The sequence below is a fragment of the Lissotriton vulgaris genome, chromosome 1_1 (assembly GCF_964263255.1).
Source record: "Lissotriton vulgaris chromosome 1_1, aLisVul1.2, whole genome shotgun sequence".
Lineage (NCBI taxonomy): Eukaryota > Metazoa > Chordata > Amphibia > Caudata > Salamandridae > Lissotriton > Lissotriton vulgaris.
The window spans coordinates 405,661,462-405,681,759 of NC_141685.1; the positions used below are offsets into that span (position 1 = coordinate 405,661,462).

Sequence of the window (20,298 nt, forward strand, 5' to 3'; positions counted from 1 at the left end):
TTTCTGCACCCCTCATGCCTCTTTTTGCACCTCTGTTGGTTCTTTCTGCAATGCTCTTGCTTCTTTCTGCACCTCAATTGCCTCTTTCTGTACTTCTCTTGCATCTTTCTAAACCTCTGTTGCTTCTTACAGCAAGTCCCCAGGCTTTTTTTCTGCACTGCTCTTGCTTCTTTCTGCACCTCTCTTGCGTCTTTCCACACTTTACTTGCTTCTTTCTATACCTCTCTTGCCTCTTTCGATACCTCTGTTAATTCTTTCTGCACTCCTCTTGCCTCTTTTGTTTCTTTCTGCACTTATCTTGGTTCTTGGTTCTTTCTGCACCACTCTTGCCTCCTTTTGCACCGTTGTTGCTTCTTTCTGCACTTTTCTTGGTTCTTTCTGCACTGCTCTTGCCTCTTTGATCACCTCTTTTGCTTCTTTCTGCACTTCTCTATCCTCTTTCTGTACCTCTGTTGCTTCTTTCTGCACCTCTCTTGCTTCTTTCTGCCCCTCACTTGCGTCTTTCAGCACCTCTCTTGCTTTTTCTGCAGCTCTCTTGCCCCTTTCTGCACCCTTCTCTTCTCTTTCTGCAACTCTCTTGACTATTTCTGCAACTTTGTTCCCCGTTTCTGCACCTTTCCTGCCCCTTTCTGTACCTCTCTTGTCTCTTTCTGTTCCTCTGTAGCAATGATGTAATATGTGACGTCATCAGCAGTGCATTGCGGAGGCGCGAGTTATAGTTAGCTCAACTAACTATAACAGCCAAATGTCTCTGGTTTTGTACGAGTGAAATGTCCAACTAAATATAAAATCCCTGAAACCTATGTTTTTTTCAGTGAATTCCTATGGTTTTTTAAAGGCGAATTTCTAATTATCCCTAAAACCTATGGTTTTTTCAGTGAAAATATATATTTATATATATATATGTCAACTCTTTCTTCAAGTGCTCAACTATATGCTCCTGCAGTTTTTGTCTTCCCCCTCTGGGTGTCCCATCGCTAACTAATGGGTTAGTAGAAATAATTACTTTTTAAGTTTTAAAAAGAATGTCGTCCTTTTGTTATTTTTTATAACAGTGTTTTCTAAGTCGAAACTTAGCTTCTGACTTTGCCCTTTTTCTTCCATCAGGTTGTTAGTAAAACAAGACCAGACAAAAGATTTAACTGAAATTGCATTTGTCTGCTTTTCAATACAATGAGTGAAGATACTACACCTGTTGAAGCAAAAGCAATTCATCTAATGTTCCTTTCAACACTTTGGGGAATGCAACTCTGGTTTACATTTATTTCAGGTAGGTTGCAAACCTCTGCTACACCATACTTGAAATCTCTATAAAAATGTTGCTGGATAGAGAAATAGCCAATAATCTTCATATATAAAAAATACTATGCGTGTTATTGGTCTCCAATGTTCAAACAATATTTCCACACACTTTGAAATAGATCATCCATTCATTTACATATACAGGCGAAAATCCCTGTATCTACCCAAACACACAGTCCAGCAGATAGTAATAGGCCTCAATGCCACAGACATAAGTAAGCCTCTGTGGCCTCACACATTAATGAGCATCAAAGGCCAGAAGGGGTAATAAACCTTCAGGGCCCTAGGCAGTAATGAACCTCAATGTCCACCACACTTTGCGGCACAGAAAGCAAAGAGAGTCAACAGCCTCATGCAGTGATGAATATCAGTGGTTCAATGCAATAATCATCACTATTGCCTCCAGCCAGTAATGAGCATCAGACTCCTGCGGTCACCAGCATTAATGGCCCGAGGAAGCAATGGTCTCTACTTAACCATAGGAAATTATGATCATCAATGACCCTGGGTAATGATGAGCTGTTGGTAATGAAAATCAAAGGCCTCTGGTAGAAATAAAGATTAACATTGGGCCCGGATATTCATGAGCATTGCCATTAGCCCCAGACACTCATGCGTCTCATTGGACGCAGGAAGTGTATAAGCTGAAAGGCCACAGTCATTAATGAAGTTCAGTCGACCTATAATACATTTTTAGCCACAAAACAGTGTACAGCAGATATCTTGTGACTTTGGTAGAGGAGCTGCTGCTTGCAGTCTTCTGCTATTTTCTTATTGTGAGCATTAAATACTCTTCCTCTGCCTGTCTTTCAGCTGATGTTTGCAGCCTTTTACTATTGTTTTAATGCATACATGACACCTTGTTATAGATGTAAGATCCATCTACACTTAGAGTATTGTGGTAGAATACAAATATATTTTTGTGATGGTAACTAGCTTGATGATTTCAGCCTAGAGTTTAAACATAGACAATTGAGTAACTGATTGTTATTGTATATATTAAGGACACCAGCTGCAACTGTACCTGCTTTCCTTCGTTTAATTACTATTTGTTTGTGTCATTCCTTGCACCATTTCTCTGCACACATTGATCTCCGTATCATCTGCAATGTATATTTATGCGGAACTATTTTGAGTAAAAATATATATTTTATATGATACGTCTACGAATTATTAATTTTATAGATCCCCTCATTAACATTTTGAATTTGTGAATTAAAAAAACATTGTTTACGTTTCTTTAAAACCATATACAAGAAATAAGTGATAAATATATTATGTAAGTATACAGTAAAACAGCTTTTCACCAAAAGAATGTCCTTTCCGAGATTTAATTCTTACTTACTCTAGAGCTAGGGGATAGCAACAAAGAGGCAACCAGCGGTGGGTGGGGGTTCCTAAGTGTGTGATGGTAATACGCTCAAGAACGAAATTCTTGAGAGGATTATATGTATAACCAACCCGAGGTTACGGGTGGGAAGGGAAAAATACCCTTTTCTTTATATAGCTCCCACTCACTCTAATAGTGACATGCCTTAACATAGGGCTCACCCCAACTCCTAAAGGCGAGGTGGCCTCAACCGTGTTTCAGGGAGCACTTAAAGATATTGTGTATGGGTGCGTACTATTAAAGATAAAATTCCTCACCCACTCCTAAATAATTTTTTAATAATGGAGAGGGAGGGAGGGAAGGTTAAAATATATACAAACAGGTGTTAGGATGTGATGGTCCTATGACCCTAAATTCAGCACCAACATGTTTCAGACCTTCCCGCCTGGCCTAAATAGGTCCTGGGCTTTCGTCAGGGTGGGACGTAATGAGGTTACTTCCTCCAAATACATGAGTGCATGTAAACTATTTGTTTCAAGCACTTCTAAGTGTTAATGAAACAAGCCTAATACTTGCCACTGGGCTGGATGAGGAATTATCCCAACAACTTAGGGCAAAAGAAGTTTGTACATATTTTAATCTATGTAGTAATGAGCTTCAATTGCCCCAACCAGTAATGAACATCAGTGGTCCCAGGCTGAAATGTACCTCAACAGCCCCATACAGTAATGATTATCACTTGCCCCAGGCAGTAGTGACATCCACAAAAGTGAGAAGAGCACAGCTCTTAAAAGGTGAACAGAAAGGGCGCCAGTCAATCTGAGTCTGCTGGTGAAGAGTTGTGCTGCATTCCGATCCTCCCTATAGCTGTGAATTATCATCATGATGATGTAGTTGGTTGCTAGTCATCTCTATCAGAACAAAGCAACATGTATGGCCTTGACTTCATCCCAATATGCACTGGGGCAGGAGGGGTGTGCAATAACAGTTTTCAACAAAATTGGAATGTCTACAGAGCATACTCTAATTTGTGAAGTCAACAGGTTACTGCATAATCTTATGATAGGAGAGCTCAGAAACAGTGTTGATTGATGCTCGTTGTTTGCATCGTATACACTTACTCAGGGTCACTGTGAGCACAGAGCCTGATTTGTAGCCTATCTAATTGTGCGCTCAATTTTGCTACCAGGGTTCATGCGTTTTGCCGTTGCCCTAATCCAATGCAAGAGACTGCCACCAATAATACAAGCATGGCATGAATGGTAAAAATGCTCTTCTCTCTATATGCAGTCATTCCAAAGAAAGGAAGTACCCAATATTTCATGACTGCCAATTACTAGCAATCAGTGGATGATGAATGGGTTCTGATCGGTAAGTGACAGGCTCTTACAAAAGCCAGTTGCCGAGTGAGCTGGCCTTTCAACACTTTCTTTGTGTACATGCAAGTCATTTACCATAAATTGTGCTAGTACCATTCATTCACATCTAGAACATTTTTGTACTTTCCTGGTAACAAGAATTAGTGCTGGATAGTTTTTCAGCTGGCAGAGGAGTGTATATTGTATATTTCAATTCAGCTTCTGTTTGAAAACAAACCAGGCAACCTTACAAAGTAAGGGCCTGATGTATTAAGTGTTCTAAGTCTTATAAATAACCCAGCTTGGCATTTGCAACTGTTAAAATGATTTTTTGTATGTACTAACCCTATTTTTAGAGTCAGAAGAGTTTTCTGACACCTCAATTGGTATTATGAATGGATACTGATTTGATACTTGAAAGGGGCATGTTGAAGGTGTATCATCCAAATATCAAATCTGTATCTTATGTATCAATGATTTGCGATTGAAGTTTGGTCACAAAACTTTGATATTTTACCAACAACTCAAAAGAGGTGGTAATGAATTAGCCCTTCGCATCCCTTCCCCATTCATAAGTAGTTTGTTGAAGAGCAGGCAGTGGTGCAGGGGAAAATGGCCAGCATTAAAAAAAAAAACTTTCTTGAAAGGCAGTCACAGACATAGTGGTCTGCTGATAGAGTAAGTAACCATCTTTGTGATGGCACCCATTCGTTCTGAGACGCAATGTGAAACCTTCCTCATCAATATTCATGAGGTAGGTCGGATTGCTACCCACCCCAATTCAGATTTTTAAGAACTGACCTATTAATACAAAGGTCAACTCTTAAAAATATTTACTGGTCACAAAATACAGCTCCTAACTTGCAACCAGTATTTGTCCCCCCAATAGTCATATATCTGCCCCCTGGCTTAACTCTGTACTAGACAAAAAATTCCAAATTGCACGAACTAGAGCTATTGTATTCAAGTTCATGAGAGAACTGCCAGTCTGAGGACAACTTAATGAACGTTGATCAAGTATTCCTCACTGGTGTGTGTGCTTTCAGAGGGATATGGGACTGAGGATCTGTGGCTACAGCAGGTACATTGGCCGCTGAGCACAAATTGACACAAGTGTTTAGAAGTCTTGAGAAGCTGACTTTGTATTTCCTCCAGGAAGGGCGGATGATTCAGACAGTGGTAATGTAACATATTGTAAGTGAATAAAAGAGACTAATGTCTGATTGCCTATGTGTTGGAGTGTATGATTGTGGAACTTTGCAGAAGGTGGCTGCTCTCCGAATGAAGAGTATCTGGTCCCTCTTGGACAGATGTCTGGGTCGAGCACCCTTCAAAAGTCAACATGAGCCGCAGAGAGCACACACCATCCCATTGTTAGTCTATTGTTAGTCCCAATTAGTCCATGTTCTGGACTGGCAGGTAGCACACCTTGTTGAGCCGCTCACCCACCCCTTACCAGCATGCCTTCTCCCACCACCAGCACCTCGCTCTTCCCTGGCCATTCCATAAGCCCTGCGCTTTCCGTCCCTGCCCTCTCAGCACTCTCCCACGACCTACTTAATGGCTGCTGCTGCATGACTGCGCACTGGTAGTGCGATGAAGGCGTGCCAAAAGCAAACCTGTCCGTACATGTCCGTGTCTGGACTGCGCCCAGCGCCACGGACCCTGGTCCGCCTGAACACCGTCACTACACAGCCATGGGCCTATTTGGACTCAACAGCGTACGCTGTCACACCACCTGCTTCCACGCCTCTCTTGGCTACATGGTAGGACCTTTCTCATGCACTCACTGCACCAACACGCACTCCCCCCATGCTACACACACATCACTCTTTCTGACATGCAGGCTCCTCAACACCAAATCTCTCAACAAACACAGTACCAAGATCTGGGAAATCATCAAGACACACTCCACGCACATCTTTTTCCTAAAAGAGGCCTGGCTAAACCCTACATCGGCACCCACCATTGCCATCCCACCAGGATACAAGATCTCCTGTCAGGACAGACTAAACAAACCATGAGGAGGACTCCCTCACTTGCAGCACCTCCTCAGTCGAGAACACAACTTTCATGGGCTACATGCACGTCCGACTAAAGACCGGCAACCACAAGTCCATCAAAGGCCCGCTAGCCTATCGAACACCCATACCACGTGCCACTTCGGCTTCCATCTCAAGGACCAAAAAGATCCCCACTCCGTGGATCTCCTCAAGTTCCTATGACTCACCCAGCTTGTCCACGGCCTCACCCACAATGTGGGACACACCTGTTGACCCCATTTCCACAGTCAGCAACAAGGTCTAGTTTAACCACTTGGACAGACGACTTGGAGAGACCTCTCCACCGTCCACTTCTTAATCGATGCACCCCAAACCCCTCCGCCAAGTCTCCCTACAACCTCAGGCATAGCTGGAACAAGATAAAGGACACAGACTGGACCAACACCCTCACTGCCCACCAACCTAACCTCATTGGCAACCTTCTTGCAGACATCAAAGCCTTCAGCAACTGGATCAGTACCAGTTACAACACCTTAGCCCCACTGAAGAATGTCAGAAACTCAAGAACCAACACACTAGCCAATTGGTACACTGAAGACCTTAGAAACTCCAAATGACTGTAAACAGATAAAGAGAAAATGGAGAACCAGTCGAGACACCACTGCAAGAAACTTTTATGAGTCCGTATTCAGGAAATATACACCTAAATGAGCGTGGCTAGAAAAACCGTTCTAGCTATCAGACTGGGAAACAGCTCCAATAACTGCAAAGAACTCTTCAACATTACAAATGAATTATCCAACCTCTCAACTGACTCCATCGGCATCACCTTTTCACAAGAACTCTGCAACAACCTCTCCAATTTCTTCAACAACAAAATCCTCAACATCTACAGCAACTTCATCCCTCAATTTAAAACACTAGAATTCCTCAACGAAATGCCCACCACCAAATCGGACCACCAGATCAGTAATTCGATACCCTTCACCCCAGAAGACACAGTTGAAATCATGAGAACAATCCACTCTAGACCCCCCACCGACCCCTGCCCCACCAGATCTTCAACCTTGGAGGAAACCTGATCAACTCCCACCTCACCACCATCATCAACTACTACATCCAAAGCAGAACTTTCCTGGATAACTAGAAAAAAGCAGAAATGCAGCTCTCCTAAAACACCCATGGCAGATCAAAGGGAGCTCAGCCACTACAGACCCATCTCACTCCTGCCCTTCCCATCCAAAGCCATGGAGAAAGCTATCAACATACAACTTTCCAACCATCTTGAACAACACAACGTACTAGACATCTTGCAGTCTGGATTCTGCAACAACCACAGCACAGAAACTGTTCTTATTGCAGTGACTGACGAACTCTGGACCATCATGGACAAAGGTTACATGGCCATCTCACACAGTACTCTTATCACAAGACTTGGTAACTCGGGTATTCATGTTACCGCCCTGAGCTGGTTGGCCTCCTTTCTATCATCAATAGGACTAAATGAATCAGGATCCTGCCCTACGCCTCTGAAGCCAAGAACCTCATCTGCGTGGTCCCTCAAGGATCACCATTTTGTTTGTTTGTTTATTTATTTTATTGTTTTATAGAGCGCGAACTTGACCATAGGGTATCAGAGCGCTTTACAAGGAAAAACATAGCAGTGTACAATAGGGGGGAATCACAATAGTTAAGCGGACACGTTTAAAAACAGTTTACATATAATTAACTCCAGATAAGGCCCCCTATTTCTTGAGGAGGTAAGATGGTATTTCGAAGGGAGGCGCTAGTCTGTATTAGGTCAAGGTCTGTGTATTGGTCAAGGACTGAGAATCGACAGAAGGCAGCATTTAGGAGAGGAATTTCCTTCAACTTCAACACCTGCATGTCCAACATAGCTAACTGGATGGAACAGAACGGTTTGAAACTCAACACTTATAAAACTGAAGGCTTGATCCTCGACAATAAGAGCTCTCCATGGGACTCATCCTGGTGGCCAACAGACCTGGGACTCACGCCCACCCGCACTGACCACATCAAAAACCTTGGTATCATCGTGAACAACAAACTCCCACGGCTAAAGTAGTGAACATCCTGTTTCTTCATCATCCTGTTTCTTCATCATACACATGCTCCCCAAAATAGTCCACTGGCTCCCCAACGACAGACGCCGCACAGTCACCAAGACTTATATTTACCAGCAGACTTGACTACGGTAATGCACTCTAGGCTAGAATCACCAATCAACTCTTACAAAGACTCCAAACCACCCAGAACGCCGCTGCAAGACTCATACTCACCATGCCCCGCAATAGACACATCACATCCTACCTCAGAGAGCTACACTGGCTACCAATGCAGTAGCTGTGCCAATTAAAACGGTCTACCCATTCATACAAAGCTTTCCACATTTGACCTGCCTACCTCAACCACCACCTTAACTTCCACCAACCCACCAGGCAACTGCGCTCAGCCTCACTCTTCCTCACGCAAGTACCCCACATCCGCAGGAACAAGTCAGGAGGACGCTACTTTTCCTAAATCGCTGCCAAATCCTGGGACGACCTTCCTCGCCACACCAGAACCTCCCCATCTGTTCATTAATTCCTCAAGAATTTGAAGACGTGGCTTTTCAATTAGGAGGCGGATCGCCCTACTCACCTACAACAGTACCTAGATACTGCTCAGGTGGTAAGTGCGGGATACAAATCGTCATACCAGGACATGAAACATAACATAAAACAACTAAAAACATTTTCCAAGGTTTTCTGTCGTTCAGCATTCCCTCAGAATATGCACCAAAGTACTGAGGATTAATAGGAGTACACAGATCGGGACCTGCCAATTTCTTGCACATGCTGTAAGTGGGTGATCTACAGCCAATTACCACACCACTACCATACCAGTTGATGATTGAGAGAACATGCAGAGGACTCATACTTTCCATGGAGGAGCAGGACCTTTGTCCTAGCGCTATCCATGATTACTACACAGTTTGCGTTCTACAACCTGGCTAGGAGGCATGGCTTGAGTTTTAGGTGGACCTAAGTTTTGCTAGCGTATCAAACCACACACCTGCTCACATGGTGTATTTGCCACCTTGCTGCTTACAGAGGTACAATCAATCCCCAGATTAGGTGAAAGACACTTTAACATTTGTTTAAGAAGGGGGAGATTACCTCCCTGCTCCCCTGGTGTACTTGCCACCTTGCTGCTTACAGAGGTACAGTGAACCCCCAGATTAGGTGTAGGACACTTTTACATTTGGTTAAGAGGAGGGGGGATTACCTCCCCATGATACTGTGCAGTGAAATTACCACACATTAACTAGTGTGAGCCATTATAGGCAACAGGGTGAATGAATGTTTGTGTCCATCTATGAATGCATTGTTCCTAGCTTTCCGGAGGGCCTTGATTAGTTTCATTTGTGTAAATGGTCATGCTGTGGCAATGGCTTTATAGTAAAGTATGGTGCTCAGAAAACTTTGGGTATTGAATAATGGAGGGCTTCCCGGAGCCACAGTCTGGATGGTACAACTGAAATTATTGCAAGATGAGGAGAGAGTTGTATCCCTGAGGTAAATATGATTTATCGATTAGGAAGTATACCTATTCTTGTATAGGATTGGCCCCAAATCGGACTAATCAGTAGGATGATAGGCACTAAGGAGGAATAAGTTACCACTGCAATACAGTTTGTGCCTTCCTAGGCAAATTGTAGGCTGAAATAAACAATGTACTTCACATAAAATCCGTCCATAGCAACCATGCCATCCTCCTTACAATATTTTAAAACAAAAATAATATATGTGAGCTCGATCTGCTGCTTTCTTGTCAAACTGGAAACAAAAGAGTGATAATTCTATTCTTGGCAATACACTTTTATAGCAGCAGTGGACCGGTTGGGCAGGCCAGCTGCCTTGTTGTTGGCAGATATGGATAAGGCCTTTGATTCAGTCAGCTGAACATCTCTCTTTGCGCTGCTAAAATCACAAAACTTTGGCCTGCGCTTTTTGGCATGTGTTCGACTACTATACACGGACCTGACCGCATCTGTCCTAGTAGCCGATAGTGTCTGAGCCCCCTTTCCAGTTAAGCGCGGTACAAGACAAGGGTTCCCTCTGTCTCCCATGTTATTGTAGAAGTAGACCTCAGCAAGGCCTACCAGTGCTAGGGGTTCACCCTTCTCTGCACACAAGTCCTCAGACCAGTAAATAGAAGTTGGCACAGAAGCTGAAATAGCAAAAATAAATTTTATTAAACCTCATGAGGCGGAACTACATTCACACAACACCCTTCGGCAGTGTATGAAGTAGCAGAAGGAGTAGAAGAACCATGGGTCTTTTATACCCACACAGGAGCTCAAAAGAAGGCGGTACAAGCACACATAGGAAGAGTTACATACATAACTGGTCATACAGAGAATGCACAGTCAACAGTAAAGGAGGAGCCAACAGTTGCTGACTTTGGTAAAGACACCCTGACAGTGACTAACCTAAGCAGGTGCATGGGCAGCTACAGACTCTTCTGAGCATGTGCAGAGTAGCAAAGGCTAAGTATAGTCAGTTCTTTAGCACAGCACAAGGGCAAGCAACAGTGAAGAAGGAAAAAGCACTTGGTGAGCACATGGTTAGGCAAGATGACTGCCGAAAACAAGATGGCTTAGGCTAAATGCTAACCGTGTTCTCTGCCAAATTTCCACATTATTTGCGCTAGCAATTGAACCATTGCCCATCTGGGTCTGTAAGGATGTGCTAGTTAGAGGCTTTGAATGGACGGCCTACATCTCCGACCGCATTGCATTCTATGCGGATGATATTCTATTCTTTTTTACAGATCCATACAAATCGGGACCCATAGATAATGCGTGTATTCGGAGAAACGTCGGGCCTTCATATGAATGTACGCAAATTGACTATCTGGCCATTGCGGGGAACTCTTGGGAACAGTAAATGGGCAGCAAATCTGAAACAGGCAATGGAGGGGCTGCAATATTTAGGGGTCTTCCTTTTGGAGGATCAAAAAATATGGTGGGACCAGAACATTGGCGCTACAATCGAAAGGGTACGGACAGATATCTGATCCTAGACGGGATTGCCACTATTCCTTTATGGGAGATCTGTCATATTCAAGATGATCTCCCTCCCACGACTACTCTATGACCTGCAGAACCCCCTCTGTCCGGTCCCTCTATCCTGGTTCCGTGGCATGCTTCATCATGGGATTCTTCCCTAAACTACTACTGATATGGGAATGCCATGACCTACGGATGCGTGGTAGCACTGGTAGTATTTTTGCCTATACACCTCTATACTGATCGCATCAATATTCGAGTGGGGGTTATTTCTGTACAAAAAATTAAGTTAACAAGCATTTGCAATGCAATAGGTCTTGCATTAGGAAAGTTTGAGCTATTGGTATTGTTAATGACAATTTTTTTATTTATGTCTTGGTTTTGAAAATAGTGAAGTTAATAGCTTTGTCATTTACAATGCCAATATTTATAATTTCCGCAAATGTGACACCTATAGCATTTGTAATACAATATGTGTTGTATTTACGTGACTTAGATGTATTAATATTACAAATAACAATGGCTTTTATTTTTTTTAAATAATTAATATTTAAATAAAAGTTATTTTAATTTATAATGGCAATAGCTTAAACTTTTGTAAATAACTTTTGTGAAGATTATGTTCAGTGTATTTTATTGTGATGAAAATCCAAGAACAGAAGTGAAATCTTTTTGTGACATTTGTAATAAAGCTTGAAACATTGAGAGAACATATTTGAACCAGTTGTTGAATGGTTGCATAGATTGATGCTGTGGTGGCTCTAAGTGATGTTGTGGTGGCGACGAGTGATGCTGTGGCGTTCAGTGATGCGCGGTAGCGCATAGTGATGTTGTGGTGCCCCTGAGTGATGTTGTGGTGCCCCTGAGTGATGTTGTGGTGCCCCTGAGTGATGCTGTGGTGGTGCTGAGTGATGCTGTGGTGATGCGATAGAGTGAGTGCGATAGATAGATATAGTGAGTGCGATAGATAGAGTGAGGGTGATAGATAGAGGGAGGGTGATAGATAGATAGAGGGAGGGTGATAGATAGAGTGAGGGCGATAGATAGATAGATAGATAGATAGATAGATAGATAGATAGATAGATAGATAGATAGATAGAGGGCGATAGATAGAGTGAGTGCGATAGACAGAGTGAGGGCGATAGACAGATAGAGTGAGGGAGATAGATAGATAGTGATGGCGATAGAGTGAGGGCGATAGATAGATAGAGGGCGATAGATAGAGTGAGGGCGATAGATAGAGGGCGATAGAGTGAGGGCGATAGATAGAGTGAGGGCGATAGAGTGAGGGGGATAGATAGATAGATAGATAGATAGATAGATAGATAGATAGATAGATAGATAGATAGATAGATAGATAGAGTGAGGGCGATAGAGTGAGGGTGATAGAGTGAGGGCGCTAGATAGATAGAGTGAGGTCGATAGAGTGAGGGCAATAGATAGATAGATTGATAGAGTGAGGGGCGATAGAGTGAGGGCGATAGAGTGACTGCGATAGATAGATAGAGGGAGGACGATAGATAGATAGATTGATAGAGTGAGGGGCGATAGATAGAGTGAGGGGCGATAGATAGAGTGAGGGCGATAGATAGAGTGAGAGCGATAGATAGAGTGAGGGCGATAGATAGATAGATAGATAGAGTGAGGGCAATAGATAGATAGATAGATCGATATATAGTGTAATTATGTGGTGTGTAATTATGTGGCACTGAGTGGTATTTGGAGTGTGTGTTGCATTGAGCGCAGTGTAAAGATGTAGCATATAAATATGTGGCACTGAGTGGTATTTGGAGTGTATGTTGCATTGAGTGCAGTGTAATTACGTGGCGTGTAATTATGTGGCACTGAGTAGTATTTGTAGTGTATGTTGCTTTGAGCGCAGTGTAATTATGTAGCATATAATTATATGGCACTGAGTGGTATTATGAGGAGTGTATGTTGTATAAAAAACAGAGGAAGGGAGGGAGAGTATTACGGATGGATTCGTACTCCCTAGACAAGTTTACATAAACAAAGAGAATCCACCTAGTAGTGTTTGGAAGTATTCCTCACAGTGGTGTGGAGCACTTAGTGTTTTTTTAAAATACCCCTCACACACCAAAAGGACCCTTGGTGTCATGCTTCATCATAGGGGTCTTCGCACCCCTCTACGGGATGCGGTGGGATGAGTGAAAAGTTTAAAAAGTACCTGGTGATGTACATAATCACGACATCAACACCTCGCACTTCACTTCTTTTAACAGCACCAGCCCGGGGACCTAATTAAAGGTTTTTTCAGAGTCCTACGGGCCCGGTACTTTTTAAACTTTTCACTCATCCCACCACTCACATTATCATTAAAAAATACCCTCACATGCACCATACATAGTCTATTATTATAAGTGCTCACACATAGTCGTAGGTAGTAGCACGCCGCATCCCGTAGAGGGGTGCGAAGACCCTATGATGAAGCATGACACCAAGGGTCCTTTTGGTGTGTGAGGGGTATTTTAAAACAGTGAGTGCTCCACACCACTGTGAGGAATACTTCCAAACAATACAGAGTTTATGTTGTATTCAGTAGAGTGTAATTGTGTGGCATGTAATTATGTGGCACTGAGTGGTATTGTTTGGAGTATATGTTGCATTGTAATTATGTAGCATATCATTATGTGGCACTGAGTGGTATTGTGTGGAGTGTGTGTTGTACTCAGTAGAGTGTAATTATGTGGTGTGTAATTATGTGCCACTGAGTGGTATTTGGAGTGTATGTTTTGTTGAGCTCAGTGTAATTATGTAGCATATAATTATGTGGCACTGAGTGGTATTGTGTGGAGTGTATGTTGCATTGAATGCAGTGTAATTATGTAGCATATAATTATGTGGCACTGAGTGGTATTGTTTGGAGTGTGTGTTACATTCAGTAGAGTGTAATTATGTGGAGTGTAATTATGTGGCACTGAGTGGTATTTGGAGTGTATGTTGCATTGAGTGCAGTGTAATTATGTGGCGTGTAATTATGTGGCACAGAGTGGTATTTGGAGTGGTGGTGGAGGTGGTGGTTGTGGACGTGGTGGTTGAGGTGGTGGTGGTAGTGGTGGTGGACGTGGTGGTGGACGTGGTGGTGGTGGTGGACGTGGTGGAGGTCGTGGTGGTGGTTGTGGACGTGGTTATTGTGGACGTGGTGGTGGTGGACGTGGTTATTGTGGACGTGGTGGTGGTGGACGTAGTGGTGGTTGTGGATGTGGTGGTGGTGGTGGATGTGGTGGTGGACGTGGTGGTGGACGTGGATGTGGTGGTGGAGGTAGACGTGGTGGTGGTGGACATGGTAGTGGCCTCCTGGTGGACGTGGTGGTGGCCATGGTGGACGTGGTGGTGGTGGACGTGGTGGTGGATGTAGTGGACATGGTGGTGGTGGATGTGGTGGAGGTGGGTGTGGTGGTGGATGTGGTGGTGGACGTGGTGGTGGACATGGTGGTGGTGGACGTAGTAGTGGTGGATGTTGTGGACGTGGTGGTGATGGACATGATGGTGGAGGATGTGGTGCTGGTGGTAAAGGTGGTGGATGAGGTGCGTGTGGTGGTGGACATGGTGGTGGTGGACATGGTGGTGGTGGACGTCGTGGTGGTGGACGTCGTGGTGGTGGACGGCGTGGTGGTGGACGTCATGGTGGTGGACGTCATGGTGGTGGACGTCGTGGTGGTGGTGGATGTGGTGGATTTAGGTGGTGGTGGATTTTGGTGGTGGTGGACGTGGTGGTGGTGGATGTGGTGGTGGTGGATGTGGTGGGGGTGGGGGGGACATGGTGGTGGTGGACATGGTGGTGGTGGACGTGGTGTTGGACGTGGTAGTGGTGGACGTGGTGGTGGACGTGGTAGTGGTGGTGGATGTGGTATTGGTGGACATGGTGGTGGACTTGTTGGTTGTGGACATGGGGGTGGTGGATGTGGTGGACATGGTGTTGGTGGTGGTAGTGGTGGTTGTGGTGGTGGAGGTGGGTGTGGTTGTGGACATGGTGGTGGTACACGTAGTGGTGGTGGATGTGGTGGTGGTGGACGTGGTGGTTGTGGACATTGTGGTGATGGACATTGTTGGTGGTGGACATGGTGGTGGTGGACATGGTGGTGGTGGACATGGTGGTGGTGGACATGGTGGTGGATGTGGTGGTGGTGGATGTGGTGGTGGTGGTGGACCTGGTGATGGTGGTGGGTGTGGTGGTAGAGGTGGGTGTGGTGGTAGTGGTGGTAGACGTGGTGTTGGTGGACGTAGTGGTGGTGGACATGGTGGTGGTGGTGGTGGAGGCGAGTGTGGTGGATGTGATGGTGGATGTGGTGGTGGTGGATGTGGTGGTGGTGAATGTGGTGGTGGTGGATGTAGTGTTGGTGGATGTAGTGGTGGTGGATGTGGTGGTGGTGGATGTGGTGGTGGTGGATGTAGTGGTGGTGGATGTGGTGGTGGTGGAGGTGGTGATTGTGGATGTGGTTGTGGTGGACGTGGTGGTGGTGGTGGATTGAATTGAATTGAATACACATTTATATTGCACATGGCTACCCGGAGGCATCCCAGCGCATTCAGACCAACATCGCGGTTCATCATTCAAGGGAAAAGAAAGGTCTTCAACAATTTCCTGAAGGTGCGATGATTTGATTCGAGCCGGATAGCATCGGGGAGCTGATTCCAGAATTTCAAAGCATGAAATGAAAAACGACGTCCACCCATACATGTCCGTTTTACCCTGTAAATGTAAATGTAAATGTAAATGTGCTGGACTTGTAAAGCGCACAGCTGCCCGTAAGCGTCCCGGCGCTTGCTTAGGGAACCCGTCCTGGTATTCCCCTGTGAGAAACCACGGCAGGGTGTCCACAAGGTGAAAGCCAGGCATCCCGCCGCGAGGGGCCGTAGTGGAGATTAAGCAAGCTATTGCCCAGAGTCGCAGAGTGTGACCCCGTGAGTTGAGTAGGCACCAGAGCGAGAATTGTCGAGTCTGTGGAATTTTGAGCCCGAGACCCGCCGAGGCGGGGAATCGAACCCTGGTCCACGGTCGATCTCAGCTTCCGGGTCTGCCGCCTCTAACCACTGAGCCACGCTTCTCCACTGGGGACTGTCAACAGTTTTTTGTGGTTCGATCTTAAAGGTTGAGTGCTCTTGTACTGATGGAACATAGGATGTAGCAGAGCAGGGCCGTTATCAGTGATAGATTTGTGGGCCATACACATGGCCTTGAACCAAATCCTTTCCTGCACTGGAAGCCAGTGCAGCTGTCACAGTGCCGCTTTGGCAGTGCTGCGTCTAGGGACGTCCATGAGAAGTCGGGCTGCGCAGTTCTGAACGATTTGTAGGACTTTGATCGTACTCTGTGGTGCACCCAAATAGACCGCATTCGAAAAGTCCAGAAGCGATAGAATAAGAGCCTGGACTAGCAGGCATCTAGCCTCAAAAGGAAGAAGAGCCAGGACCTTCCTCAGGAGTCTAAGTAGACCATAGCATGTTGCTGCAACCTTACGTGCTTGAACAAGAAAACCAAGATTAGGGTCGAGCCATACGCCCAGACTCTTAATCTGTTTTTTCGGTGGAGGCGAAGGGCCGAGACACCCATGCCACCAGGGATCTAGATTAATAGGGGCCTTATACCCTAACATCATGATTTCGGTTTTTGCACCATTGAGTTTGAGAAAGGAGGAGTCCATCCATTCAAGAACCTTGCTGAGACAGGGGGTGAGATTGTTATCCCCTGTGTTGGCTGTATCAGCCCGAGAAAGAGAGACCACCAACTGAGTATCATCGGCGTAGGTGAGCAGTTGGACTCCCCAGGGAAGCACCACATCAGCCAAAGGCCTCCTGTAGATATTGAACATGGTAGGACTCGGGGATGATCCCTGGGGAAGGCCATACAGCAGTGGGAGATGTTTAGATGTTACTTCATCTTCAAACACAGTAACGGTTCTATCGGCGAGAAAGGACTGCAGCCACTTGAGGGGAGTTCCTGTGACTCCTACCTCCCTCAGGCAATGAATCATGAGCAGGTGGTTCACTGTGTTGAAGGCTGCGCTGAGGTCCAGAAGGACAACAGAAGCTCAGCTTCCCGCATCAACAATTGGCCTTGCTTCCTCGACCACGGCAACCAGGGCGGTCTCTGTGCCCTGCTTACTTCTAAAACCCGCCTGGTAGGGATGTAGGGCGTCATTGTTCTCTAAAAATGATGATAGTACGGAATTAGCATGCTTCTCTGCAAGTTTGCCTACCCCAGGCAGCAACGAAATGGGGCGATAGTTTGCCCAATCCCCGGGTCTAGGCTAGGTTTTTTTAGGAGTGCCTTCACTCTGGACAGTTTCCACAGAGGCGGAACCAGCCCCGCATTAAAAGATGAGTTAATGACGTCCCTGATAACTGGGGGCAAGGTTGCCGAAACCGAATTTAGTACAGCAGGCGGTGCAACGTCCGCAGGGGAGCCCGACTTGAGATTCCCCAGAAGTCTTTGTACAGTGGCTGAGTCGAGCGGAGGGAAATTCTCCAGCTCGACAGGCAAGATTGTGGTGAGGGGAGAGGGATGAAGCTCCAGTTAGCGGAACGTTGAGTAAATATTCGCCACCTTCGTAGCGAAAAAGTTGGCCAACTCATCACAACGTTTCTGGGGGTCCAATGATTCATTAGGGGGACTAGGAGGTGTGACCAGTGATTTGAAAATGTTAAAAATTTCCCTAGGGGAATTAGAGGCAGAGGCAATTTTATCTTGATAATAGGAAGATTGTACCGTTTTTATTTTATTTTTATAGCACCTTATTGCTGCTCTGTATTCACTCTTACTATCCTCAGAGAAACCCTTCCTCCATTTTCTTTCAGCCTGCTTGCAGACTTGTTTGAGCACTTTTAGTTCTTGGGAGTACCAGGCTTTTTTGTTAGGGCTAATGCGATGGCAAAATTCTGTTTTAGGCAGAGTGAGATCCAACGAGGTCTCTAGCCAACTATTAAATGAGGCATTCGCCTTTATGGGGTTAGCACTGAAGGTTGGGGGAGACCTATTCAGGTTAGCTACCCAGTTACCCAGGGAGAATTTGGACCAGATCCGACTCAATTTTTTCTTAATTCTTACAGGATGTGCTTGGTTGGATGTTGTGGTGGTGGACATGGTGGTGGTGGATGTAGTGATGGTGGATGTGGTGGTGGACATGGTGGTGGTGATGGGCGTGGTGGTGATAGACGTGGTGGTGATGGACGTGGTGGTGATGGACGTGGTGGTGATGGATGTGGTGGTGATGGATGTGGTGGTGATGGACGTGGTGGTGATGGACGTGGTGGTGATGGACACGGTAGGTGGTGGACATGGTGGTGGTGGATGTGGTGGTGGTGGTGGATGTGGTGGTGGTGGATGTGGTGGTAGTGGTAGTAGTGGTGGACGTGGTGGTGGATGTGGTGGTGGGTGGTGGAGGTGGGTGTGGTGGTGGTGGTGGAAGTTGTGGTGGTGGATGTTGTGGTGGTGGACGTAGTGGTGGTGGATGTAGTGGTGGTGGATGTAGTGGTGGTGGATGTGGTGGAGGTGATGGTGTACATGGTGGTGGTGGATGTGGTGGTGGATGTGGTGGTTGCAGACGTGGTGGTCGTGGACATGGTGGTGGATGTAGTGGTGGAGGATGTGGTGGTGGTGGATGTGGTGGTGGACGTGGTGGTGGACATGGTGTTGATGGACATGGTGTTGATGGACATGGTGGTGATGGACGAAGTGATGATGGACATTGTTGGTGATGGACATTGTTGGTGTTGGACATTGATGGTGGTGGACATTGTTGGTGGTGGACGTGGTGGTGGTGGACGTGGTGGTGGTGGTGGATGTGGTGGTGGTGGGTGTGGTGGTGGTCAACGTGGTGGAGGTGGGTGTGGTGGTGGTGGATGTAGTGGTGCTGGACATGGTGGTAGTGGACGTGGTGGTGGACATGGTGGCGGTGGACGTAGTGGTGGTGGATGTGGTGGTGGAAGTGGTAGTGGTGGATGTGGTGGTGGATGTGGTGGTGGTGGATGTGGTGGTGGTGGACGTGGTGGTGGTGGACGTGGTGGTGGATGTGGTGGTGGTGGACGTAGTGGTGGTGGATGTAGTGGTGGTGGATGTGGTGGATATGGTGGTGGCAGAGGTGGTGATTGTGGGCGTGGTGGTGGTGGATGTGGTGGTGGATGTTGTGGTGGTGGTTGGTGTGGTGGACGTGGTGGTGGACATGGTGGTGGTGGACGTAGTGGTGGTGGACGTAGTCGTGCTGGATGTGGTGGTGAATGTGGTGGACGTGGTGGTGGGTGTGGTGGTGGTGGACATGGAGGTGGTGGATGTAGTGGTGGTGGATGTAGTGGTGATGGATGTAGTGGTTGTGGATGTAGTGGTGGTGGATGTGGTGGTGGTGGATGTGGTGGTGGTGGATGTGGTGGTGGTGAAAGTGGTGGTGGTGGATGTGGTGGTGGGTGGATGTGGTGGTGGTGGTGGTGGACGTAGTGGTGGTGGATGTAGTGGTGGTGGATGTGGTGGATATGGTGGTGGCAGAGGTGGTGATTGTGGACGTGGTGGTGATGGACGTGGTGGTGGATGTTGTGGTGGTGGTGGGTGTGGTGGACATTGTTGGTGTTGGACATTGTTGGTGGTGGACATTGTTGGTGGTGGACGTGGTGGTTGTGGTGGACGTGGTGGTGGATGTGGTGGTGGTGGTGGATGTGGTGGTGGTGGTGGATGTGGTGGTGGTGGTAGTAGTGGTGTTGGACATGATGGTGGGTGTGGTGATGGTGGATGTGGTGGTTGATGTGGTGGTGGGTGGTGGACTTGGTGGTGGAGGTGGTGGTGGTGGACTTTGTAATGGTTGACGGATTGGTGGTGGATGTGGTGGTGGAAGTGGTGGAGGTGATGGTGGACGTGGTGTTGGTGGATGTGGTGGTGGATATGGTGATGGTGGTGGATGTTGTGGTGGTGGTCAATGTGGTGGAGGTGGGTGTGGTGGTGGTGGTGGACGTAGTGGTGATGGACATGGTGGTAGTGGACGTGGTGGTGGACATGGTGGCGGTGGACGTAGTGGTGGTGGACGTGGTGGTGGTGGATGTGGTGGTGGATGTGGTGGATGTGGTGGTGGTGGACGTAGTGGTGGGGGATGTGGTGGATATGGTGGTGGCAGAGGTGGTGATTGTGGACGTGGTGGTGGTGGACGTGCTGGTGTATGTTGTGGTGGGTGTGGTGGACGTGGTGGTGGACATGGTGGTGGTGGACGTAGTAGTGGTGGTGGTGGA

The 20,298-nt window shown here is 46.5% G+C and overlaps 1 protein-coding gene across 1 annotated transcript in view; it reads left to right on the forward strand.

Moving 5' to 3' along the window:
* Nucleotides 1–1,134: 1,134 nt before the first annotated feature.
* The window catches only part of LOC147747269 (transmembrane protein 205-like), a 121,565-nt gene continuing 102,401 nt past the window's right edge, over nt 1,135–20,298 (forward strand). Inside the window, exon 1 of the mRNA XM_086936210.1 lies at nt 1,135–1,270. Within this exon, the coding sequence (XP_086792336.1) occupies nt 1,174–1,270 (97 nt within the window). The 5' untranslated portion in view covers nt 1,135–1,173. The remainder of the gene's footprint in view (nt 1,271–20,298) is intronic.